Raw genomic sequence first — 27,800 nt, 5'->3', positions numbered from 1 at the left:
AATCCGGGTCCTCTCTTCGCCATGTTGTGAGGAGGTTTTTAGGCGCTGATGCGTGCCTGTGTTCGGTGCCCTGCAGCGCATGCTCTGCTCTGCCTGCAGGGGACTTACAAGACCTATCAGGCAAACCGAACCCAAGCCTTCTCATTGCCTTATTGTGGGGGAGACTTATTAGTGTTGGTTCGTGCCTATCTTCGGTGACCTGCAGCTCATACTCTGGTCGAGCTGCTTGCTGGCGCTTACCGCCTTAATTAGGCAGACCGAATCCAAGCCTTCTCATTGCCGTATTGTGGGGGAGACTTATTAGTGTTGGTTTGTGCCTATCTTCGGTGACCTGCAGCGCATAAGCTGCTAGCCGCCCGCAGGTGCTCATCGCCTCACTTGATTAGGCAGACCGAATCCAAGCTCTCACATTGCAGTGTTGTAGGGAGGCCTTTTTATTTCTCTATTTCTCTATCTCCGGGCATTCCTATTTCTCCCATTTTACTTCTATCTTCCAGCATTCCTATTTTTCTCACTTTACTTCTAAACTTCTGTTTCTCTTATCCCTGCGGCTTTCCGGCACCTCGCCCCGCCGGCGGGTTCCCGGCTCTGCGCCGCTTCAGCCCGCGCGCCTCTCTCATCTGCGCAGCTTCCCGGCTTTGCGCGGCTCGGCTTCTCGCGCTCCGCGGTCTCCACGCTTAACCCTTTCGCGTCTGAACCACGGCCTACGCCAGCCCTGTTCCCTATCTATTCACGCCCCGTGCTCTCTCTGCACGCGGCGGCTTCCGCGAGTAACACAGCGTAGCTTACGTGTCCGCCACTAGCATTCAATCTAAGTTCCCCGGGCTAGCCTGGCGAATTCAACCCAGCGTACGTCTCCGCCCCACGGTTTGGCTTCCCGTCCTTTGCTCCCCGGGCTAATCAGACGGATCCCAACCAGGCTCACGTTTCAGCTTCTGGTTTCAACTTTTCGCCCCCTATTCCCGGGTTAACTTGAGAATCCCAAAGTGGCTTTCGTGTCCGCCTTGGCCTGCCCCCTGCGGCTTCAATTTCCCTAACATTTTTCTCTACCCGGTATGTTTCCCCGAACTTTCCTCCAACAATATTCCTCCCTCATTTCTCCTGGCCTCTCCCCACAGTCCGCATCCGAGTCTGTTTGTTCTAGCTTTCACTTTCGCTTTCGACCTTAAAGATTTCTCCCAGCTTCCCCCCGTAGTCCGTATCCGAGTCTATGCCTAGGCTTTCAACAGCTTCCTCCGGCACCTCTTTCGTCCGGCTTTTCCCTAGGCTGTTTGCTAGTCTCTCTCTCCGATATTTTCCCTAGGCTGTTTGCTAGTTTCTCTCCGATATTTTCCCAGTTCTTCCCGTTTCTTCCCTCCTAAGTTTCCTATCCGTTCTAGGTTTCCTATCCGAGTCACGTTTCCTATCCGAGCCAGGTTTCCTATCCGAGTCAGGTTTCCTATCCGAGCCAGGTTTCCTATCCGAGTCAGGTTTCCTATCCGAGTCACGGCACCATTATGTCGCTCCCCCTCTTCGTGGAGGAACGACACAGGACCCTGCGCTGTTCTTTCGTCTGCTCGGCCCTCCCCGGGTTTGCTGCTGGTTCTTCCCGGGTTGGCTACTATCCCTTCCACCTCCGTGGAAGGGCAGTTCCCCCTGGCCACATTCCCCACTTCCGCAGGGGAGCAGCACACCGCCGGCCGGCTTTCTCGGGGGCTGCACGGGTTCCCTTAGATGTTCCCCATAGATGTTCCTGGTGCATGCCGTCTCTCTCCTCCTTTATAGTCCTCTTCCGCCAATCCTAACTCGGCTGCCCACACGCCGAGTACGCTGCTCTCCAATCAGGAGCAAGTCCTACAATTTATTAGTTGAACTGGAGGCAGCTGTGCGGAAGCTGTTTACTTCTCTCCCAGCACCATATTGTGGGAGAGCAGATGCATAGAATAAGTCTTAATTCGAGTAACTTAGTCTAGTCCGGATTGCTCCCCACAAAAAAGAAGCCTTGTGATTATATACAGTTTGCCCAGATAATCCAGGATAATCTCTCCATCTGAAGATCATTAATTTTTTTAAAAAAGATTTTATTTATTTATTTGAGAGGTAGAGTTATAGACAGTGAGAGAAAGAGACAGAGAGAAAGGTCTTCCTTCCATTGGTTCACTCCCCAAATAGCCACAAAGGCAGGAGCTACACCGATTCAAAGCCAGGAGCCAGACGCTTCCTCCTGGTCTCCCACGTGGGTGCAGGGGCCCAAGTACTTGGGCCATCTCCCGCTGCCATCCCAGGCCGTAGTGGAGAGCTGGAAGGGAAGAGGAGCATCCGGGACTAGAACCAGCACCCACATGGGACGCCAGCATTGCAGGCGGAGGATTAACCCACTGTGCCATGGCGCCAGCCCTGATCATTAATTTAATTATATCTAAAGTTCCTTTTAATACATAAGTTAATTGATTTATGGGTTCTAGGAATTAGGGAATGAAAATCTTTGTGGGGGTCATTGTTCTGCCCACTGCAGTCAGAGACCCACACAAGTGCCCTTATAGAGTTTACTTTATGAGTTGACTTTTTGTTACTATAACAAAATACCTGAGGTAACTCACTTTACAAATAGAAAAAGTTTACTTTGGCTTACACTTCTGGAGGCTCACAGTCTAAGATCACTGACTCCATTGGTTTCCCTCTGATGATGGTGTTCTTGCTGACAGAATCCCAAAGAAGCATGGGGTGTCACATGACTAGAAACACGGAGTGTGTGCATATCTTTCTATGTCTGTGTGGTCTCTTATAAAGCCACCAGCATGTAATCATAGGAGATCTACCCTATTGACCCAACCTGATTTGTTCTCCTTCTCAAGAGGCTCCACCTTCAAACACCATAATTAGATTTAATTTCCACCTTCTTAGCACCATTCACTTATGATTTGAGGGGGTTTAAAGTCCTATATGGCATGAAAAGCCAAGACACTGTGGCAAAAAATGTTCTACATGAAAGATCTCTGTGAGTGAGACCCTAGCAGAAAGAAGTGGCCATCAAAGAAGAATGTACTTTTCTCTAAAGGGAGGAGAATACTTCCACTTTGCTTATGGCCTTGTCCAAATACTCACAGAGTATGTAGACTCAAAAGACTTCCATAACCTAGGCAGCGCATGTCAAAAGCCTCAGGTGGTCACTGATGTTATCCATTAAGAGTGTTAATTATTAAATTGACAACAGGAGTCACTGTGCACTAACTCCCCATGCAGGACCTCTGTCCTCAATGAGTTGTATTATGAGAGGTAACTGTAAAACTAGTTCTCAAACTGTGTGTGTGTGTGTGTGTGTGTGTGTGTGCAAATTGTTGAAATCTTTACTTAGTATAGAGTTGGTCTTCTATGTACAAAGTTAATTGAAAATGAATCTTAATGGAGAATGAGACTGGCAGGGGGAGAGGGAGGAGGAGGAGGGATGGGAGTGTGGATGGGAGGGTGGGTATGGTGGGAAGAATAATTCTATCCCTAAAGTTGTACTTATGAAATTTGTATTCTTTACAAAATAAATTTAAATTTTAAAAAGAAAATGTATATTATTAAAAAAAAGTCCTGTATGAGTTCAGAAGCAAATCATATTGAAACCATGACAACCTCCCTAAAGTTTCTAGCCTTCTGTCCAAAGAAGAAAAAAATCTTTGACTTTTTGTGTCTTCTGATATTTCTGTTTTTGATAATATTTAATTTTGCAAAGAACTAATGTGATCTGTTTTTATGTCAAAACATTGGGTTTGACAGATGTTCAACCTTGGCAATCAAGTTGTATGAGTTTGAGGCAGGAGTTTCTAGAACTTGCCCCTCAGTGTGAATGAACTCATCAATCTCCCAACTTTGTCTTTCAGGCTTATGTGCAGGAATATGTTGTGAAGAATTATTTCTACTATTACCTGTTCAGATTTTCTGCTGCGTTGGGTCAAGAAGTGTTCTACATCACATTCCTTCCATTCACTCACTGGAATATTGACCCATATTTATCCAGAAGGCTGGTCATGATATGGGTGGTAAGTGTCACCATTACTTATTATCCACTGCCTCTTCTAAGACAATTACCTGCTTTGTTACTCAAGTACTTTGCACATATGTGCCTTTTTAAAAATTTTTTTTGACAGGCAGAGTGGACAGTGAGAGAGAGAGACAGAGAGAAAGATCTTCCTTTGCCGTTGGTTCACCCTCCAATGGCGGTGGCGGCTGTGGCCGGCACGCTGCAGCCGGCACACCGCACTGATCCGAAGGCAGGAGCCAGGTGCTTCTCCTGGTTTCCCATGGGGTGCAGGGCCCAAGCACTTGGGCCATCCTCCACTGCACTCTGGGCCATAGCAGAGAGCTGGTCTGGAAGAGGGGCAACTGGGACAGAATACAGCGCCCTGACCGGGACTAGAACCCGGGGTGCCGACGCCACAAGGTGGAGGATTAGCCTGTTGAGCCACGGAGCCGGCCCGCACATATGTGCTTTTTAAAAACTACTAAGAGCTGAATTTGTTGCCTGATTTACTTTGAAAAAACTTAAAAGCTACAAATGCAACTTGCTTTGTAGAAACTGTGATTTCATGTCCCTTGAAGTATTCCTTCCCATGTGTGAAGAAAACTAGAAGAGAGGGGATGTAATGAGCAGAGGAGAAAGCTCCTTGCTCAGAACCCATGCAGGGGTATACAGTATATCCTCCCAAGAGGCCCATTTCTCTTTTTTCTTTTCTTTTTAAATAACTGATAATAACTATATGTATTTATGGGGTACAGGGTTATATTTCAATATAATATGTATATAATATGTGTTGATCAGATAGATAATTTAGCATTCCCATCACCTTATCACTTATTTGCTTGGAGCCTTCAACCTCTGGGTTACTGTGAACTAGTCATCCTATGGCCAAGAGAACCTTTTTAGTAAAATTTGATCAAAATCTAAAACTAGAAGCTGTTGACTTACAAATCCAAGCAGTATTTGATAGACTAAAATAATGAGAGACTGGGCATTGTCCTTGAGGAACTCAGTATAGTGGAGCAGCTGCAAATTCACGAAAACCCAGTGGCAGCTCCAGGTGGTCAGGTGGAACCCTTTTCTGCTGTTTAGCTTGAGATCCCTTCATTTAACTTTATTCATGACCCAAGCAGTTCTGAGACTGTTCTGTGACTCAAGATTCTGCCCTAAATATAAGAGTTCAGAAACACTTGTCTGGGTGTGAAAGAAAAGCTGTGTAATCTTAAGCAATTGACCTCCCCATGGTGGGCTTTATTCTTCTCATTTATTAGAGTGGACTTGATCAAGGACCATAAACGCCAGTGTCCTCAGGGGCAGATGAGAGTAGTGAAACAGTGCCCTCCTGAGTGGGTGGGTGGGGTGTCCCCATTAATCATTCTCCTTGTGGCCAAATGGGGGCACTACAGAGCAGCTCCCGCTCTGCTCTGCCAATGAAGGCTGCAGGAGGAGAGGAGAGGGAATAGGACCAGGATTGCCAAATCTCATTTTTCATACAAGATCTCCTAGTTTTTCAATGTAGGCTTACATTTCAAAAATATTATATGTCAACTGAACAAAGAATCCTTGAAGTTCAAATATAGGAGCCTTGGTTTGAAGCCTCTAGTCAAAAGAACTAAAGTTTTAGTTAGGATTATTTGACCCCATATTCTTCCTGACTCTTTCATCCTCTTCTGAAACTACAAAGTACTCTTTCCTTTCCCCGTGCCTGTGTCCCACCTGGCCTTCTTCTGAAATATAGCTCCTGACTCAAAGTACAACCCAAGAATCTGCAAAGTCACAAGCATCTGGCAAATCCTAAATTGTCTCTTTGCTTTTGTGAAATCTGCTTCAGGATCTGTGGGAACCTGGGGTGGGGCAGGAAAGGGGGAGTGGGACACATCCCCTCCATTCTTGAGATTTGGAAACCTGTATAAAACCCATGGTGCTTGAATTTCTTTAACCCTGCAATTTATTTTCTGAGATATGTATTTATGTTAAATATCCCAACAGTTTATGTTGGTTAAGTGGGGAAGATGATGCTAAGTTCTTTTAATAACCCGGGAATATCCTGTAATGTGTATAGTCAGCTCAGGGACAATGGTCTCCCCACTGAGGGTGGAAACTTTCAGTCTTGATGGGAGGCTGAGGCTAAGGAATTCTCTGATTGCCAGTATTGATTGTTATTTGATGCTTCAGATTCCTCATTTCAAAGAGTTCACAGTGCCTGTTTGAGATAGAATAACAATTCTTTGACCAGAGAGTGAGCAAATAAAATCTTGGCCTGAGAAAGAAAAGAGTAACCTTGAATGTGTGGTTTGTCCCAAGCCTTGGTAATCCATCATTTGATATTTTAAGTTGGGTTCCCTGCCTGGTCCACGGAGCATGCGTGCAGTTCTGTGTGGTCAGCTGTATCTGTAAGGGCGGCATGGGCGGGGCAAGGCACAGTGCCCATTTTTGCCAGTTCCTGGTGGAAAGAATGACGCCATTCCAAATGATGCGGTTGTGGCGAGGTGGAGGTGTGTGTTTATGTGTTGGCAAGGAACGAACTGTATGTTGGGTTTCAGAGAGAATGGAGAGATGCGTGGTTTTGCTCCAGTGTTGAAGGTGGATGAATGGAAGGGAAATTCCTGGTGGTGGTAGATTCGCAGGGAGAGAGAATTCAAGCACCAAGAGGTTATCTCAGGCCAGCCAGGGCAATCAGCTTCCCACTGAGGGGACTTTTTTCATGTAAGGGATATCCCTAAATGAGGATTAAAGAATGTTAATTACATCCAGGTCAGAGCTTGAAGTCTTGCAACTTTAAATACCTTAGCTCATCCCAAAGTAGTTTGACGGCAGCTGAATTCAAGAGTGCCAAGCCTCTTGTCTTGTTAAATGTTATATTCATTTGGCAGCTGTCATTGGGTGAAGACTCAGCTGGTTTTATTGTATTTGAATATTATGTATTACGATAGAGGTGACTCACGTGGTCTGAAGTAGCTTAGCAAAATTTATGGTTGTAGTAACTGCTATTTTTCACCTTCATAATTGTTCTCCTCTCCATTATACATCTTTTATTGCTTTCATTGGCGTCTGTTTTCATTAGTATATTTGTACTTCATAACAATATGTTGGTATTGTTTTATAGATCTAGATAGTATTACATCCAATTATAATAATCAATATCTCATAAGGAGTGCTTAGCATGCACCTCATTGACTGCAACAAGCTTTAGATTCTTGACCTGGTGAAAGCTGCCAGCAGTCCTGAGAAGTGGTCATTATCAGCCTGTTTTATAGGTTGCTTAAGTAACTTACCTAGGATCACAGTGGAAGAAGTGGCAGAGTAGGTTTAATGTGGCCCCTGTGCCAGAGAGGCTCTCCTGTTTTTTTTTTTTTTTTTTTTAAGATTTTATTTATTTATTTGAGAGGTAGAGTTACAGACAGTGAGAGGGAGAGACAGAGAGAAAAGTCTTCTGTCCATTGGTGTACTCCCCAAATGGCCTCAACGGTCCCAATCCTAAGTGGTAGGAAGAACATCCTTTATAAATGTGCTTTAAGTTGTTAAGACTGGGACTTTCCTTGCTATTTGTTTTCATTGTGTTTTACTTCTGCCCTCATAGTATTGATGAGCCCGATACTCTACTACCTTTCCTGACAAGTCGGAGGGAATTTATCCTGGCACACTTAGCAGAGCTTTAGTTAAATTAGCTGAAAGACATCAATCAAATCATTCTTTCTCCTTCTTTCCCACATCAAAGCTTGTCACCCTGTCTCTGGGCTAGAAAGAGTCTTAGACAGAAAAGTCTGTGAACAGGGCTCTGATAGGATGCTCACAGAGCGGCTGGAGAGGCTGCCTCAGAGAGCGGCTCTTCATGGGACAGTAATTAACCAGTCTGGACTCTACTTCTGCATTAAGTAAAACACTGCAAGTTGTATTGCTGTTTCTTAAAAAGATTAGAGGTAATTTCATTGAAACTGTGCAGTGTTCAGCTTCGTAACATGAAGCAAAGTCTCTCTCACAAGTTTGCTAAATCAAGTTATTCTCTATTGTGTAAAATGGGTGTGTAAATATTGATACCACAATCGATCCTTGAGGCTTGGAAGGCTCATTTTCTCTGTTCTTATGGTATTTTGCTTTTTTATATCTGGTCTCTTTTCACAGATATTTCATGGCATTAGTGATTATGTTAAAGGCCCTGGTTGGTTCTGTAAGTTTTCAGGCACAGGTAATTTCACTTCTAATAATTAGTGACTTTAAATTTTGTATTTATTCATTTTATTTCTTTGTAGATAAAAAAGAGGGGGGCCAGTGTTTTGTAGCAGTGGGTTAGGCCACTGCCTGCAATGCCAGTGTCCCATATGAGTGCCGGTTTGAGTCCCGGCTACTCCAGTTCCAGTTCCCTGCTAATGTGCCTGGGAAAAGGACTGCCTAAGATTTGAGGCCCCTGCCACACATGTGGGAGACCCAGATGGAATTCCAGGCTCCTGGAGTTTGGCCTAGCTGGCCTAGCCTTGGCCACTGCAGCCATTTGGGGTGTGTACCAAATGTCTCTCTCTGTCTCTTGCTCTCTATAACTCTACCTTTGAAATAAATAAATGAATAAATTCAGATGGAAGGAGGGGAGCATTTTCATTCTTCCAAGACAGCCTAATGTTGGAGAGCTCCAGTCTAAAATGATGTTATTTGACATCTCTCACATTCTGATTACATTATATTTTTAGCAGCTAACTAGCTGATATCCTTAGTACAAAGCAGACCAAAAATTTACATTAAATTGTGCCTAGAGAGTGAAGTATATAGAGTTTAGGATATTATTTTATAACACTGTCCCGTAAGTTGGTTAAGAGGTGAACTTTGTCAAAATAGACTATGGATGTGGCCAGGCTGCCATCTGGCTATCTCCTAGGTAGGGAGGTAAGAAAAAAAAAAAAAAAAAAACTTGTCACATCCCAGTAATTCACAGCCCCTAGATTGGGGTCAGTTTTAGTGCCGAAAGATGACATAAAATGTGATTATCTCTTAATCCTCCATTTAAACCACTACCACTGTTCACTTCAAAAGATCACCCTGATTGTTAAGTTGGTTCTTGCTGGAGATTAATGAGTCTTTAAAACTAGTCAACAATGGCCAGATTATAACCCTCACTAACTCATAGTGAATGAAATAGAGTTAGGCGTCAGGGATTCTGCCCATTCTGTCTGAAGTAGAATCTGTAATTTAGCCTTAGTTAAATATTAAGTCAATGTCTGTAGGGGGTTTGTGATATAGACTGTATTGGTTTGCTGTTGAAACACAATAAGGAAAAGTTTGCATTTTGGTTTTCTTTTTTTAAAGAAAAAAAAAGCCTTAAACCTCTAATCATGTGGAGAACAAATAAATTTGGATCTCTGATTATCACCTGATTTGGATCCCTGATTATCTCTGATTATCTATATTGTCATTATCTGCAAAACTGTTCTGTGTGTGTGTCTTAGGAGGACAACTGAAGAATGTGTGCACATTCTTCCCTACCACTCCCAGCCCCTTTGCTCCTCTCTGTGCTCCACACCTCTAAGGAAGTGCTGCTGATTGAATAGAATTATCCTCCTGTATAGGGGTTCTACTGTGCTGCTGCTCTCCAGAGTACCACTTCTTTTTTTTTTTTTATAGAAAACTTTTATTTAATAAATATAAATTTAAAAAGTACAACTTCTGGATTATAGCAGTTCTTCCCCCCCCATAACCACCCTCCCACCCACAAACCATCCCACCTCCTACTCCCTCTCCCATCCCATTCTTCATTAAGATTCATTTTTAATTATCTTTACATACAGATCAATTTAGTATATATTAAAGATTTCAACAGTTTGCACCTACACAGAAACACAAATTATAAAGTACTGTTTGAAGACTAGTTATACCATTAATTCACATAGCACAACACATTAAGGACAGAGGTCCTACATGGGGAGCAGGTGCACAGTGACTCCTATTGTTGATTTAACAATTGACACTTTTATCACGTCAGTAATCACTCGAGGTTCTTGTCATGAGCTGCCAAGGCTATGGAAGCCTCTTGAGTTCACACACTCTGATCTTATTTAGACAAGGCCATAATCAAAGTGGAAGTTCTCTCCTCCCTTCAGAGAAAGGTACCTCCTTCTTTGATGGCCCGTTCTTTCTGCTGGGATCTCACAGAGATCTTTCATTTAGGTCATTTTTTGCCACAGTGTCTTGGCATTCCATGCCTGAAATAGAGTATCACTTCTGATGCTTCATTTAGCTTATCCGGTGGATCATGGATTGCTTTTAAAGCTTAGCTAGGTATACAATTAAAACAGCAGAATCCTGGAAGCTGGATACCTTTAAGAATGAAACTAGGTTAGATCTGCTAAAATAATGCAAAGAACTGAACATTTCATGGAGAGTTTTGTTGTGGAGTCAGTCCTTCTCCCCTCCCTTTCACTTTATTCCAGCTCTTATGTCCTATCAAGAAAGACACTGCAGAGAGAATGCTCTTGTTGTGGCCAAACCTGCCCTCCCCACTACAGGCTCATCGGGCCTTAAGGGTCTTTACAAAGCCCCCCCCCCCCTTCCAGATTGGTCCTGTCCCACATTCTCTCTCACTCATTTGTGAAATCACAGGAAAGAGAATGAACCAATCAATAGGCTCTGGGAAATAAAATCTTAATAACTCTCTCTAACTCTTAATAACTCTCTCTAACAAAATTCATCTGGGGCTGGCATTGTGGTGTAGTGGGTTGACCACTGCATGCAACACTGGTATCCCATATCAGCGCTGGTTCAAGCCCTGGCTGCTCCACTTCTGACCCAGTTCCCTGCTAATGTGCCTGTGAAGGCAGCAGATGGCTCAAGTACTTGGGTCCCTGCACCCCCATGGGAGGCCCAGATGGAGTTCTGGGCTCCTGGATTCAATAAACCAATGGACGGAAGACCTCTTTCTTTCTCTGTCTTCCCTTCTTTCTGTAATTCTGCCTTGCAAATAAGTGAAATAAATCTTAAAACAAAAACAACTGCCCCTTTTTTTTCTTTTCAATATTTACTTTATTTATTTGAAAGGCAAAATTACAGGGAGGGAGAGGGAAAGATAGGGGGACAGAGATCTTCCATCCTCTGGTTCACTTCCCAAGTGGCTGTAATGGCCGGGGCCGGGCCAGGCTGAAGCCAGGAGCCAGGAGCTCCATCTGGGCCTCCCACATGGCTGCAGAGACCCAAGGACTTGGGCCATCCTCTTCTGTTTTCCCAAATGCATTAGCAGGAAACTTGACTGGAAGTGGAGAAGCTGAGACTCAAATCAGAACCCATACTTGCCAGTTTTCACAGATCAGAAAACTGAAACCCAAAGAGAATATGTGGTTTGAAGGGGACATAGCCAGTTAGTGGAATAGTGGTCATCACACCCGCTTCTATCTCTAAGCCCCATCTGTTCCTCTCTACTGCTCTACCCTGCCTCAAAAGGCAAAACTGTACATTTTCCTCCAAATCCAACTACTCAGAAATGTGCTTTGCCTGTTTCGCTGGAACAGCTCCAGTTGGCATTGCAGTCTCATTTGCAAGTGCCCTCTGTGGACGGCAGTCACACGTCCTGCATTCTGCAGACATCCCCCTTGCAGTGTGCTGTGGGCCCTGGGAGGGCTCCCTTCCCTGTTTGTCCCGGATTTTGCACTCACCAGGAAGGCCAGAGCATCCCAGGACCTTAGCTGGGTGGAAGGGCTTTGGTCCTTTTGTTTCAGAGCTGAGGACTGGGGAGGGCCGCCTGCTAATCCTGTGGGTTTGTCATTCTGCGGCCCAGGCCCCCACTTCCGCATCCTATTTTGCAAGGCAGCCAAGTGGAAAAGAAGGAGTGCGGAAAAAAGTGGGCCTTTGTCCCGATCAGGACGTGGGGGTTTGACCTGGAGGGGACTGGGCATTTTTCTTGTCGGTATGCCTCCCGCTCCCCAGGCTTCTGCCTCTGGGGCACCTTCATCTCGCCTGCCTGCCACGGCTGTCCAGCCTCTGGGGTGACTGATGAAGGACCGCACATTCCTCGGTGGCTCTCCTCGGGCGCCTGAGGGCTGGGCCAGGTCCCCTGCGCTGGGCACGGGACGGACATGCTTTCATCAGCTCAGGGCTCTATCAGGTCACAGCTGGAGAGGCTGCGCTTTATTCTGGGATTTTCTCAAAGCTCGAGAGCCACAAGACAAACCTGGTGTTGTTATTATCCAGACAGCTGTCATCGCCCGGGGTCCCTCCCACCCAGGGAGGGTGGGGCCTCAGCAGGAGCCTTTTGTGGCCTCTGATCCCTGGTGCAGAGGAGATCAGCCTCAGCCTCCGTTCCTCTCCTTCCAAGCCTTGCTGCCTCCAATGCCAGGCAGGCCCTTTTGTACAGTGGCTGGGAGGCCCTGTGTTTGCCAAGGGCCTCGCCAGCAGAGGGTTAATCTGGGAAACCAAGGCTTCCTGGCTCTGGCTGCAGGGCCACCAGCCCTCTCCCCAGCCTCTCACCTCCCCAGTGATCCTGACCGTCTCCTGGCATCCAAGGCTTCAGTCTCAGCCCCAGCGGGCTCCTTGCTGGCCTGAGTCTAGCTCAAGTGCTCTTATCACAGCCTCCACAAGGTGGAACGAGGGGTCTTGACAGATACATGAGAAGGCGCTACAGTCCAAATGCTTATGAATAACTGGCGCCCTGACATCTGTAAGTGGGAGGCACACGCAGCTGTGCTGGCACAGGTCCACTGTTCCTCCGACAGGGACAGACCGCATGCCAGTGTTCAAGGCAGTAATGGCTCTCATGTAGTAACAGGCGTCATGGATGAGTCTTTATTATGTGCTGGTGTGAAGCTGTGACCTTTACAAACACCACTGAGTGAAGTGTAGGCACTGCTAGCGATATTCTCATTTTAAAGGTGAGGAATTGACATGAGAAGGCAGCCAAGCTGACAACACCAAATGACGAGTCAAGCTGAGATCTGAACCCGCAGCCGTCAGATTCCAGAATCCTGGAAACCCTGCTCCGCCCTAAACTTCTCCCTGAGTTTTGCTAAGTATAGTCTGATTTTCATGTAACAAATGTGTTCAGTTCATTTTACTTTTCATTTTACAAGTATTAAATCACATTAATAACAAATGGGAAAAAAAGGAGAAGAAAATGTCCCCTAAATCCTACCTCATTTGTTGATTTGAGGGTTCTTTACCTTCTCCATCTACTTATGTGTTCTGTGCAGTGTTTAGTCACATGATGCAGTTTATATCCTGCCCTGTGATAAGAGGTTTGACATAAGGTTAGAGAGGACTTGCAAATCAACAACTGCAGTTTGAGCAATTGGCCAGTGCTGTTATCCCTGGGCCTCAGTGGGAGCATCTGTAATTGAACAAAACAACCAAAGGGCCCTTCCCATTTCAGCAGTTTGTGATCATTACTGGTGACGATACAACTTTGAGGACAGCCTTTCTAATCATATGCTCTGACTTCAGCAATGCATCTGCCCCATACATTCCCCCTAGGGACCAACACACACCTTGACTGTTGACTCCTCTTTCCAGCTTTCTTGTGGTCTTCCATGTCAGGAAGAGGGACCAAGAGTTAGGAATTCTCTGTGAAAAAGGCCCCAAGGGAGGAACGGCTGAACCTCCTTCTGGATCTGCGTCATGCAAATTCAAGCTGAAGGACAGTGGGATCCACAAAAGTTCAGGGGTATCCTAGTTCAGGCACAAAGGCAAGATGGGGAACATCAAACACACAAGCCTGGCTCTCGGTTTAGGCCTGTGTGCCTGTCTATGTATACACACATATATACATTCATTGTTTGCATTGCATATGCTCAGATTTAACAAGAAAAATATGTTTTGTTTCTGTCCTCTTTAGAATTAAAATTCTTCTGGAACTTCCAGGCACTGAAATCAGAAGGGAAAGAAAATGTTTTGTTCAATTTGAAAATGCTTTTTGAACACAAAGCAATTTGATTCTGGGGGTTAGGGAATGACATTCTGAAGATTTTCCGTAAAATTCTAACTTGGAAATTCTCAAACTGTGAGCAGCAGTAGGCTTGCTTCCTTTCAGACTCATGTTGGTAAACAAACGCTAAATGAGTAAAATAAGAGAGTTGATTTCTTTCATTAGGCGTAACAGAAGATTTCTGGCAAAGCAGAACATGAAGCCCTGCACCCAGTACTAACTCTGCAGTTTTGATTGTGCACCTGTAACATGCCGCTAGCCTGTGAGGGCTTCTTGAGTAAAGCTGAACCATTTTCAGGGTTTGTCTTCATAACTGGGAAAATATGTAACTAGGAAACATGGACACAGGGTGATGGACTGAAAGTCTCCATTTCGCTGTAGCCAGAAAGGATCGTATCTTGACTGTGTAAATAGGATTTGAAAGAAAGCATGGGGGCTCGTTTGCTTGGGTATGCTTTCCCAACAAGCTAAATGTTCTTTCAGGCTTTTGCCAGAAACTTAAACCTAAATCTGTACTACAAACAGCTTTTAGAGTGTGCGTTGAAGACTACCTTTCATGCTCTTAAAAAAAAAAAAAAAAAAAAAAAAAGTCTGATCTGCTGATCTACGAAGACTGTTTGACTATTTGTCCTAGAGGGAAATCAAAAGGGTGTGTCTGTAACACTGAAAGGATTAAATCATTAAAACCCTGTCAAACTCTGAATTGCAGAAAACGTGCCTGTCTTGATTTAAAACATCTTAACTACCTAAAAAGATGTGTTTAAATGTGGTTAATCTCATCTAGCTCTCTTCTATATGTTAATTCCGAGTGAGTTTCTACATTCATGAGAAAATATATTTAAAAGAAATTTAAGGTTTTCTTGAAAGGATATGAAAGCACCTAGAGTCTTTAGAGTGTCCCCTTTAAAATTAAAATATAAAGAGCCATATGAGGGGTGGGCCCAGGTTTAGAAAATGTTTGGTAAGCAGAGCAGTGGTTTTACAGTTGAAGTCATCTTCAAAGCTAAGATGAATGGGCACCCAAATCAAAACCCAGGGGGTGAGAAATATTCTTTTGAGGTCATGCGGACATTTATCAGTTTTGCAATGTGTAATTCTGAGGTTATGTGTATTTGGACATTAGCAGTTGATACAAGTGAGAAGACAGGCATGCAGCCCTCCTTTAAAGGCAAATCACAAAACATCTTCTGAATCTTGTATTTTTGTAGATGCATCAAGCTTAGGTCTTGGCTGTGTTTGGTTTTGAGGTCTTGTCACCATGGACATAATTCATTAGATCTATCAAAGACAAAAAAACAACAGTTTAATTTAATGATCTTAATTGGCTTCCTCCCCACCCCATCTAGAGGTAGGTAATGCATCACTCCGTGAAGTAGAATAAGTATTCTAATCGTCACAGCAAAGGAGCTTGGTTTTATACATGGAGAAAAGCTGCAGAAAACAGGGGAAAAAAAGCAGAAAGCAGTTCGGTTTTTTCAAAATTGCTTTCCTTGAAAGGTGGGCACAGGGAGACAGACAATGGGAAAACAGCTATTGGTTGACATCAGGTTACCTCTCTGTGTAAGAACTAAAGCAGAGGGGACTTTATTGTTATCATGTACATGGAAATATGCTTGATTGGAAAATTTGATTTTTATGTTTCATCCTGACTTCTCAGAAGGTCTTGTAAACAGCTCGGTTTTAGTTTGGTAACTGGAACCTTAGTGTGAGGAACTCCATTTGGATTATTAGCCTGGTCTGTTAGGAGCTTGGTCCAAATCAACGGCCTCCTTCAATAGACAATAACAATTGTCTAGAGTAACATCTCGTTCCTAAACTAGAATGTGCTTCCCCCTTAAGATGTTGTGATTGTGATTGTCACGTGCCAGCTCTTCACCTCCAGAGCCAAAACAGCTAGCTGTCAACAAGCTAGAAATAGGTACTGGAGCATTTCTGTATCCACAAACGTGATGTTGTGAGCATGTAAATCAGAAAGAACTAAGAAACCACAAGCCAGTCATTGTTTAAGAAAAGCATACAACTCCACAGATGGGAGAGCACTTCCAAATGTATTCTTACCTGAATCCGACACTGGTTTTGTAAGCCGTTAATGCATTTATACAGGATGAACTGAGGGCAGGACAGTAATAACACTCAAGCTCATTCTCAACCGTCATCCTGCATTGGGCCTGAAATAAAGGATCTTTTTGGAGAAAATGAAGAGTGCTGGGAAGCAAAGCCAAAGGCTATACTGGGAAGTAGATGTAGAGAGGGAGAAAGGTACCATTTGTGAAAGTTCAGAGACTTGGAAGCTATGGCGGAGTCAGAAGGGAAAGCTGAGAGGTGACAGGTGCGGTCTCCATATTATGCACCAGCTGCCAGCTGCCCCCACTTGCAGCCGTGCTTTCACTTAATAAATGCACTCCCAAGCACTGTGCTCAACTAGGCTGTGGGCCCTGCATGTGCAACTCAGCAGCTTCCAGCAGGTGATACACAGTTACCTTCATGTCTAAAAGGTTGTCATGGGGCTTTCTCTACCGGGAGTTCACTAACAGCATAAACTAGCCACCCAAAGACATATTGGGCAAATTAGGATTTCAAGACATTTAAACATTTACTGAAGACTGAGCTTTTGTTCCACCTTTGGTATTTTTTTAAAAGACTGTATTTATTTGAAAGTCAGAGTTACAGAGAGGGGAAGACAGAGGGAGGGAAAGAGAGAGCGTGAGAGATCTTCCAGCTGCTGGTTCACTCCTCAAATGGCTGCAATGGCTGGGGTTAGGTCAAGCCAAAGTCAGCTTCATCTGGGTCTCCCAAGTGGGTGCAGGGGCCCAACTACCTTGGGCCATCTTCCACTGCTTTCCCAGGATTAGCAGGGAGCTGGTTCAGAAGTGGAGAAGCCGGGACTTGAACCAGTGCCCAAATGGGATGCTGGCACTGCAGGCAGTGGCTCCTTTAGTTTTAAAGGAAAATTTGTGCCTTTTCTCTGTGCTAGAAGTTATGACATCACCTTCTTTCTTAGCGGCTTTTCTTCAGCTTTCCCTTACCCTATGTTTCTGTTGCTTTCAGAGCCTAAAAGAGTTTGTTAATATAAGAGTTAATCTTGAACTACTTGCCCCTTTGATATCCACACTTTCTCTTGTAAATGAAGAACTGCATAGATAACCATGTCAAGGTCTCTTGGCTGAATAATAAAAGAAGGAAGAAACCTGACCCTGTTAAATTTTACCTGAGCTCTATGCTCCTAGAAAAGAGAAGCCATGAAGATGACCCTCCCACCTTCTGTGTGTTCCAGGAAAGGGTTCCTCACAAGGAATCCTCCTTCCTCCTGCAGCTGACTTAATACTTGAAAGGTCACCACAAAACACACCAAACGGCCGGTGCCACAGCTCACTAGGCTAATCCTCCGCCTTGCGGAGCCAGCACACCGGGTTCTAGTCCTGGTCGGGGCGCCGGATTCTGTCCCGGTTGCCCCTCTTCCAGGCTAGCTCTCTGCTGTGGCCAGGGAGTGCAGTGGAGGATGGCCTAAGTGCTTGGGCCCTACACCTCATGGGAGACCAGGAGAAGCACCTGGCTCCTGCCATCGGATCAGCATGTTGCGCCGGCAGCAGCGCGCCGGCCGTGGTGGCCATTGGAGGGTAAACCAACGGCAAGGGAAGACCTTTCTCTCTGTCTCTCTCTCTCACTGTCCACTCTGCCTGTCAAAAAAAAAAAAAAAATCACACCAAACACCGGAGTAAGGGAATAAGGGAGAAGGTCGGGGAAACCCAACTGGCTGTCTCCCTGTGCACGAGGTAACAGCAGCCTGTACTGGGAGAACAGGTCTTCTATAGCTTTGCAGAGGTAAAGAAGTGAGAGGAGCAAATCCCATTAGGGAAAGGGTAGGGGTGGAGCTGACGCTTGTGGTTGGGTCATTTGGTCACCTGAATTCTAGTAAGCCAGGCTGGGCTTAGAATCAAGCTTATTGTACAAAATGGCAATGGGGCCAGAGCCTAAGATGATGCCACAGATAAGATCGTATCATTTTACTATAAGATTCACAGATGTCCCCCTTGTTTCCTAAGCCAGAAATGGAGCCTCCACATTCCCGTTCTTTGTCTCATGAGTGACTTGCTGCACTCTATTCCCACTAGCCAATCTAGACTAAAACACTGCCGCCTTCACTTGACCAAGCTTCCGTGAGGTTTCTTGCCATCTGAGACTCCAGAATTTGACCCACTCTTACCAGCATGTAAGACCCGCCTTCAGCTCTGGTGTCCTAACCCACCTGCACCCCCCATCCCCCTTCACCACACCCACTTCTTCCTAACCTTGTCCACTCCTTCCTGCATCATAGAAAAGCCCTTCTGTCTGGTCTTCGTGACACCTGCAGATGTCATGATCTCTTCATTGCAATGTTCCTTCCTCCTCCTTGCAGGACTCCCCTGAGTAAGTCTTTCCTTGTCTAACTTCAGATTTATTTTATGTTTATGAAAGGAGTGTGAAAATTTTCAGAATCAGGATGGAGTTGCTAGTGTCAACACTAAGGGAAAAAAAAATCCAGCTGGGAAGTTATGAATATAACTTCTTCTTTTTTAAAAGATTTGTTTATTGAAAAGCTCCTTGTGCATGATTACCAGATAATAACCATCACAAAAGACTTTCTCAGAATACATGACATAGAGGCCAGCACAACCTTATACCAAAAGTACTTGTATAAAAGTATCTGCCCGTCAACTGTCTGTTCCACCACATACTAATGTCACCCTGGGTGTTAATCACTGCAAAGATTGTTGTTTCAAAACATCTGATATAACCCTCCTTTTTTGCCTTTAAAATTCCCTTTTGCCTTAACCTCTTTGAATATGCCTATGGTTTACTATGACACATATTGCCAATGCAGTGCTCTACTGTTTCCAAATAAATTGAAAATATGCTCCCTGGCTTGTTTTTTTAATTTAGATAGACTTACTGGACAAAAATAATAATGAAACTCAGAGCATTCAACCCTAGGGTCCTCCTGCAAGGCTGCACTGTAGTGTTCACTGTCAAAGATCATTTTGTAACCAAATTAACTTTTGTGTTTGCTTCCTTTAGGCAAAGGACAATCTTTTGCATTTCAGAATACCTCTTAGCAAGGCATTTGAATCCAATAAAAACTATATAAATAACGAAGAGTTAGAAGGAATCACTTCCTTGCAGCTAGTATTTAGTATACTAGAAGGGGAGACGGGGTAGAGAAATCATGATTGGGGCTCAAATGAGAAGTGACTCCCTAACTTTATTTGTATAGCTCCAAATTCACAAGTATTAGCAATAACTGTCTTCAAAAACAACTGCAAAAGCAACTTCCACAACCAAATGTTAATTCTTGATATTTTTTTCCCCTCACTTTATTTTAGAGCTGGCTTTAGCAGCTCTAATGGGAAACACTGAGAGTTTGCTGGATAGCACTTCCTTCTCAGATGTGTTCACATACTCCATTGCCTTATTTTATTGGCAATGATTTTTTTTTTATTTTTTTGACAGGCAGAGTGGACAGTGAGAAAGAAAGACAGAGAGAAAGGTCTTCCTTTGCCGTTGGTTCACCCTCCAATGGCCGCCGCAGCCAGCGTGCTGCGGCCAGCACATCGCACTGATCCGAAGGCAGGAGCCAGGTGCTTCTCCTGGTCTCCCATGCGGGTGCAGGGCCCAAGCACTTGGGCCATCCTCCACTGCACTCCCTGGCCACAGCAGAGAGCTGGCCTGGAAGAGGGGCAACCGGGACAGAATCCGGCACCCCGACGGGGACTAGAACCCAGTGTGCCGGCACTGCGGGCGGAGGATTAGCCTAGTGAGCCGCAGCGCCGGCCTTGGCAATGATGTTTTCAAGAGTGTTATTAATTCAGAAACAATTTATGGAAAATCACCAAGCTATTGACTAACTTCATCAAACATGTGTTCTGTATAATTTAGTACTACAGCCCTGACTAAGTTTACAATTAGTTAAATTCAGGCCACGAGAATTTATTTCATTGGAGAGAGAGAAAGGGGGAGAGAGAGAACGAACACTCACATCAGCTGGTTCACTAACCCCCAAGTACCTACAACAGCTGGAACTGTGGGTCAGGCCAAAGTGGGAGCCAAGAACTCTATGCAGTTCTCCCACATGGGATGTTCAGGACCCAACTGCTTGAGCCATCACCTGCTGCTGCCCAGAGACTGCATTAGTAGGAAGCCGAGCTTGGACTCAATCCCCGGCCCTCTGGTATGGGATACAGGTAATCCAAGTACGGCTTTAACCTCTAGGCCAATGCCTGCTCCAAGGTCACAGAACTAAAGAGAGGGAAGGAGTGATGAAAAGAGAAGAGATATAGTTAGGTAAGTAGATAGGTAGATAATTAATTTGTTTAATTTATTCATGAACTTAATAGATCTGAAAAAAACAGGACTTTAAGCCAAAACATCTAAATGATCTTTTTTTTTTAAGATTTATTTTATCTATTTGAAAGTCAGAGTTACACAGAGAGAGGAGAGGCAGAGAGAGAGAGGTCTTCCATTCGATGGTTCACTCCCAAGATGGCCGCAACGGCTGGAGCTGTGCCAATCCAAAGCCAGGAGCCAGGAGCTTCTTCCGGTCTCTCGTGTGGGTGCAGGGGTCCAAGGACTTGGGCCATCTTCCACTGCTTTCCCAGGCCATAGCAGAGAGCTGGACAGGAAGTGGAGCAGCCGGGTCTCGAACTGGCGCCCATATGGGATGCCAGCGTTTCAGGCCAGGTTGTTAACCCACTTCGCCACAGCACCAGCTCCTAAATGATCTCTCTTAAAGCAGTGAGATGTGAAACAGAAAAGTTACAAACAAAATAAACAGCCAGCTTAAAACAATTCATATTCACTAGATCCTTACTTCTCAAGCTGATGTATTTCCTGAAGTAGTGAGCAGATCTAGTTCTTCAGGGAGCTGGGGTTTGTGCGCTTACTCATTTAATGAAGATTTATTCCACACCGGACACTGATAATTTTATATTCCAGACATTTCTGGAAACATTCTCCTGGTTCAGGTCTGTATTATTTTTGTTTTGCACGATCACATTAGTCTTCTGGTCTCTCTCCAGCTATTTTTATACACTTCCAGTCCATCATCCTCCAGCCTCGCAATTTTTAAAGTGACCTCTCTCAAATGCAAATATGGACACTTACAAACATTTTAATGTACACTTGCCTTAACATCACCTATAAGACTTCACACAGTCAGACCTCGCCTGTCTCCACCTCTAGTTCTATCCTCTGTCCATTCTGACAATGGAATTGCAGAACTGCTGACCTGATTCCCCCTGAACCCATCTTAGCTGACATCCTGGATATTTGCACTTGATACTTTGTGCTTCTTTCTCAGTGTTTCCCTGCCTCGCGTACTCTCCCTGTTCCTATCTGCCACCCCGTTGACTCCGTCTTGGTCACGGGTAGGCGTTATCTTATTTCCAAAAAGTCACCCTGACATCTGTTTCTCATTCCCTGCCAGGTGGTTCCTTGTTGTTTCTGGTAGGAACTGAATCAATAAGGATTGCAGTCAACAAGCAAAGGACACTTCTACAGAGGTGATATTGGGAGGTGTTTGTAGAGTTGGGGCGCGTCTATCCTATGGGTTGTATAGTGCCCATGAAATCATTTGGTTTGGCCCCACTAAGGTAACTGCAGGTGGGACTGAAAATTCAATAAATCTATAACAGGTTAATTTTTAAAATAAGATTTATTGATTTGTCTGAAAGTCAGAGTTACAGAGAGGAAGGGAGAGACAGAAGTCTTCCATTTGCTGGTTCACTTCCCAAATGGTTGCAAGAATTGGGGCTGAGCCAGGCTGAAGCCAGGAGACTGGAATTCCATCTGGGTCTCCCACATGGGTGGCAGGAACCCAATTGCTCAGGCCATCTTCTGCTGCTTTTCCTGACACATTAACAGGGAGCAGGACTGGAAGCAACACAGCCGGGAAGCAAATGAGCATTTATATGGACTACAGGGGTTGCAGGTGGTGGCTTAACTCACAGGACCACAACACCAGCTGCTATGGTAGGCTAATTTTTAATTTGATAATTTTGTGTAGCCTGTGAGTGATGTTATAAATATCCAAATGCCCTAAGCAGAAAAAAAGGTTCCCTTCTCCTGCTTTATAGGAATAAAGGGAATACTCGTATAAAGAGGTAGTTACAGTTCAGAGAGAGAGACACACTAGAAACATCTATGACGTATCCTATAGCATCCTACAGATGCACTTGAAATGAGATTGTTCTCCATCTGGCATAGTTCCCCAGAACTCCTGATAGAAAGTTGGGAAACAAGTTTGGTCCAGGTACCATCAAGATTTTTTTTTTCCAGTATGAAAATGTGGATTGAACATCCTTAATCTGAAAATCCAAAATTCAAAAGTCTCCAAACTCTGAAGCTTTTTGAGCATCAACACAACATTAGCAGTGGAGAATTCCATACCATGAAACTGTGTTTCATGCACAAAACAATTTAAAAATATTGTGTAAAGTTACCTTCCGGCTATATGAATAAAATAAATATGAGATGTAAATGAATTTCTTATTTAGGCTAAGGCTTTGTCAATATACCTCATTATATATGTGCAAATATTCTAAAACCCCAAAAATATCTGAAATCCAAAGTATTTCTGGTCCCACACATTTCCAGTGACATACTCAACCTGTAGTAATTCTATGTTTCTGAACTAAGGAATGTTTAAAGCAGGAAGTAGATTTTACTTGCTTTTTAAAAAGAGCGTCAGATCTCTTTCTAACCTCATTATTGAGCAACAGTCTTTACTTAATGATTCGTTCATTTAACAGGTGTAAGGGCTACCACATGCTATGTACCATGTCTAGTGGTGGGGATTAAGCTATGAACAAGACCGACCCATGAGCTCCTTGGGTTGATGTACATGCAAAACAGATAGAAATAAGCAAATCATACAGTGATGAGCAACTGTGTGATTACTGTTTCAGACATGACTGGAGGAGAGGAGAGACCTCCCTTATAGAGGGTGTTCAAGGAGGGGCACCTTGTGCAAGTTTCCTTTCACTTAAGGCTTAAAGGATGAGAAGGAGCCAGCCGTGAGGAGAGAGAGTCCCAAGCTAAGACAGACCCAGTGCAAAAGAGAGCTCATCCCGCAGAGGAAGGAAAGATTCTAGTGTCCAAAAGAGACAGAAGTAGCTTTCTTCTGGAAGCTTCTAGGAGACTACGTGTTCCTAGTACTCGTGTCACTTCACACGGGACTCCTTTTTGATCTCCTTTTACTATTGCAAAAGGTGAACTCCTCCCATCAGAAGACCTGAGTTTCATGTTATCTAAACTGTCTGAGCCCTGAAACCATGGGATGTCACTTCACTAATTTAGATCTGGGATCACTCATATTAGATGAGGGCATTTCAGTTTTATATACTACAATGCTATTCTCATGAATTACTCATTAAAAAACTCACTGAATCCCTGGAGTCATCATTCATTAATTCATAAAATACAAGTACATGTCAAAAAGTTTATGGAAAATTAAATTAAAAGATGTTTGTTTTGGTGCAAAACGATTCTGAAATTCATGCAGTTTTTTTTTTTTATTTTGTTTATTTACTTGGGAGGTAGAGTTACAGATGAGAGAGGGAGAGACAGAGAGTAAGGTCTTCTATCTGCTCATTCACTCCCCAAATGACTGCAATGGCAGGAACTGGGCCAATCCAAAGCCAGGAGCCAGGAGCCAGGAGCTCCTTCTTGGTCTCCCATGTAGATGCAGGGTCCCAAGTGCTTGGGCCATCTTCTACTGCTTTTCCAGACCAAAGCAGAGAGCTGGATCATAAATGGAGCAGCCAGGACACAAAACAGCACCATATGGGATGCTGGCTCCACAGGCAGAGGCTTAGCCTACTGTACCACATCTCCATTCCCCAGGTTTTTCTTTTAATAATATGTATTTCTGGCCGGCGCCAGGGCTCAATAGGCTAATCCTCTGCCTGCGGCGCCGGCACACTGAGTTCTAGTCCCAGTCAGAGTGCCGGATTCTATCCCGGTTGCTCCTCTTCCAGGCCAGCTCTCTGTTGTGGCCCAAGTCCTTGGGCCCTGCACCCGCATGGGAGACCAGGAGAAGCACCTGGCTCCTGGATCAGCATGCCGGCCGCGGCGGCCATTGGAGGGTGAACCAACAGTAAAGGAAGATCTTTCTCTCTGTCTCTCTCACTGTCCACTCTGCCTGTCAATAATAATAATAATAATATGTATTTCCATGAATCTTTCAAAACCTTCACATGCATGGAATTCAAAATTTAGCACCAAAACAAACCTATTTTTTTAATTCTACTTTCCACAAGCTTTTTAAAGTACCCTCATACTCAAGTGCCTAAATTGTGCCAAGCACCATTCTAGACTCTGGGCCATAAACAAGACTGTTGCACTCTTGATGGGATGGGGCTGTAATGTGGATCTATGTGGTGCAAATGCAAGCAGGGTAAAGCTCAATGAGGAGAGAGGGAGTGGTGAGAGTCATGTTAAGTAGTTAGAGAGGAGATAGCACTGGAGTACATGCCTGACTTGACTTCCAATTTGCTTATAACTCTCATTTAAATTATTTATTGTAAGCATCAAATATTTGAAATTTATCATCATCCTCTCTGATTACTGTATTCATCTGGAAGGGAGTATTCCTAGGAAGTCTAACTAGCCTGGCAAGCAAACCGTCTGAGAAGGTAGCCCGATTTTAAAAGGATAAGACCATCTTTGAGTTGGTCTTTCTAATATTTAACATAAAAATTGTCTAGGATGCAAGTCTGGGAAGACTTCCTCAAACCATGGTTCTGTAAAACTACTTTCCTAGTTACCTAAAACTGCTTTCCTAGTTACCTTCACATGAACCTCTGCGTTGAAGTAGAATGTGAAAATTGCAGAGTAAGGCACTCAGAAGAGTAGGGATGTGCCTGTTTGCCCCAAGGCAGATTCCGGCAGGCTCAAGTCAAGCTTTTCTCATTAAAGAGGGTCATGAGAAGGTTATAGCCCTGGTTACAGTCCTGTTTGGGAGGTGCTAATGGTGTGATCAACAGCCCCTCCTAATAAATAGAGTTAATCACTCACTGGCCAACTGGAGAATCAATGGGGTCCTGTCTTTCCCCTCCACTTTGCCTCTGCTTGCCCAGCCTCCTTCCCCTGCTCCCTGCAGTGACAGGGCGTCAGGCAGGGGAATTCTCTGGGACTCTAGTCCCTTCTTGCTCAAAGACTGGCTGTTTGGGAGGGGTCATCTAACCCCAGGGAAGGAGAGCCTGATCCTCACTACCTGGGAGAAAACTTACCACCAAGGAGGAGGAGGAATCAGGGAAGACAGGGAATGGGGAAGAGATAAGGAGGAAAGACACCACTGAGCCAAAATGAAAAGGAATCTTGATATTCAGCGATGATGGGCTGGAGACTGTTTCCGTATCTGTTGTACCATTTCTAATTCAGTCTAAGCTTTCTCTTTAGGACCTTCTGATTCAAGGAGGTCATGAGTCACATTTTTTCCATCCATAGAGCTTACTCGACCAGAGGTCCCTTGCAGAAACTGAGGAATTAGAATGCTGAAGTTCTGGATTAGAATTTATAGCATTCAGCCAGCGCCGTGGCTCACTAGGCTAATCCTCCGCCTTGCGGCGCTGGCACACCGGGTTCTAGTCTCGGTCAGGGCGCTGGATTCTGTTCGGTTGCCCCTCTTCCAGGCAAGCTCTCTGCTGTGGCCAGTGAGTGCAGTGGAGGATGGCCCAAGTGCTTGGGGCCTGTACCCCATGGGAGACCAGGAGAAGCACCTGTCTCCTGCCATCGGATCAGCACAGTGCGCTGGCCGCGGCAGCCATTGGAGGGTGAACCAACGGCAAAGGAAGACCTTTCTCTCTGTCTCTCACTGTCCACTCTGCCTGTCAAAAAAAAAAAAAAAAAAAAAAGAATTTACAGCATTCAATTCTCATCTCAGGCATGATGAGAAGTAAGCCTGAACCCTTAGGTTGGCAGAAAGGCACTATCTGCAAGTGGAATTAAGCTCCAAGGCAAAGAGAACTGTTCTTTCCATTTAATTGAATTGAGAGATGTTCAGCCCTGAGGTACAAGAGCTTCCACCTGAACTTTGGGGTTTAGGTACTCTCTCACATCCAGAAAAGACCGGCATGGGCTCTAGAAATTTCCCAAGAGAGACGTTAAGTCTTAGACCAGGAGTCAGTATGCTTTCACAAGTGAGAAACAAAGTTGCGGTTCTCGGTGGTAGTGATGGAGATGGGAAGCAGGGAGGAGAGTAGTTAAGTAAGGACAGTATTGATCTTGACTTTTGCTGGAATGTCTGTTCAGTTTGGAAGAAAGAGAAATGATAACCAGAAATATGGGTGGGAGACAGTGAGGCATAAATGAAGGTATTGGTAAACATTCAGCTGATTGGAGAATTTTTAAGAAGACAGTGTGCTCAGTTCTTGAGACTTTGAACTGATTTTGCCACACAAAGTTGGTAGCCACCTCTGTTCACAGTCATCATGTTGATAGTTGTTTGAAATGTGTATGAAATTGGCTTCTCCTTGCCTTGATAGTATGGCCAGTGACCTCAAACTCAAAGTGGAAATCTGTGTTGTGTGAAGAAATGGAAGGATCCACGTGGCAGTTCCCCCAGATTAGTTGAGCAGATACATATCCAGGGCATCCTCACTGAGAGCTGGCATCATCTGTGTTGTCTTAAATGGATTTTCTTCCCTTACATCCTGTGATTATGCCTCCCCTAATTTCATTAGGCTGCATATGGAGTTTTTATTCTCATGCATTTCCTTCGCTCTCCATTTCCTTCCAAGCATCTTAACTGATAATTTAGTTTGCTTGTGGATTGCTGCACGGCTAAGGGCCTCATCATGAAACAGTGTTTCTCCCACATGTGTGCAGCTGTTCTAAGTAGAGGAAATACAGCCAGCAGTGTCAGCTTTTGGAAATGAAGAACACTTGGACCTGAAAGGTTGGGGACAATCCTCTACTGTTCTTGTTACCATGTGGCTCCATGTTAAATTACTTAAGAGAAGTATAAAGGTTTGGGCATTTGTGGAGGGAACCAAATCCAGACAATTGCAAAGGCTGTGTGTCCCTTGAGCTTTCTCTAGGACAAGTGCTTCTTTAAGCATCACTTCTAGAAGGGACTTTAATCCCTTGAGGTTTCAGTCCCAGCTGCATGAGCCTATGCAGTAATCCAGACTTCTTTCTGTTCAGTGAAGCTAACCAGTCATGGGAAAGGCAAGCCCTTGAGATTTGGTTGATTGTAATTCAAAACTTGGGTGGATGATGTTCCTATTGTCTGACTCCTTGGGAACTTTAATTCCTTTAGAAATAGATCTTTTTTATTTGAGTGGCCACCATACCAATCTTTTTTTGTTCTGTTAAGAATGTAGACCTGGCCACAGTGCGCTGGCCAAAGCAGCCATTTGGGGGGTGAACCAACGGAAAAGGAAGACCTTTCTCTCTGTCTCTCTCTCTCTCACTGTCCACTCTGCCTGTCAAAAAAAAAAAAAAAAAAAAGAATGTAGACCTGGAATGGGTGTTTAGGCTAGAGGTTAAGCCACTAGTTATGTGGGTGGCATTCCACATTGGAGTACCTGGGTTCAAGTCCCAGCTCTGGCTACTGGCTCCAGCTTCTGCTGCTGTGCACCCTGGGAAGCAGCAGGTGATAGCCTAAGTAATCAGATCCCTGTTACTCACATGGGAAACCTGGATTGAGTTCCTGGCTCCTAGTTTCTGCCACTGTGGCTATTGTGGGCATTTGAGGAGTCAGTCAACAGATAAGGGAATTCCCTCTCTGTCTCTGTCTCTCTCTCTATCTTAAACAGAAAAAAAGGAAGGCAGGCTGGCGCTGTGGTGTAGTAGGTTAAGCCTCTGTCTGCAATGCTGGCATCCCATATGGACACAGATTCAAGTCCTGGCTGCTCCTCTTCTGATCCAGATCTTTTCTACTTATGG

At 44.5% G+C, this 27,800-nt stretch overlaps 1 protein-coding gene across 2 annotated transcripts in view; it reads left to right on the top strand.

Moving 5' to 3' along the window:
• SGPP2 (sphingosine-1-phosphate phosphatase 2) overlaps window positions 1-27,800 on the top strand; it is a 133,774-nt gene that overhangs the window by 60,028 nt on the left and 45,946 nt on the right. For both annotated transcript variants that reach the window (XM_070070151.1, XM_008259230.4), the window contains exon 2: window positions 3,849-4,007. In XM_070070151.1, coding sequence (XP_069926252.1) covers window positions 3,849-4,007 — 159 coding nt within the window. The remainder of the gene's footprint in view (window positions 1-3,848; window positions 4,008-27,800) is intronic.

The sequence above is a fragment of the Oryctolagus cuniculus genome, chromosome 3 (genome assembly GCF_964237555.1).
Source record: "Oryctolagus cuniculus chromosome 3, mOryCun1.1, whole genome shotgun sequence".
Classification (NCBI taxonomy): Eukaryota; Metazoa; Chordata; class Mammalia; order Lagomorpha; family Leporidae; genus Oryctolagus; species Oryctolagus cuniculus.
Note: the sequence above shows the minus strand (reverse complement) of the source record. Positions and strands in the feature narration are given on the sequence as shown.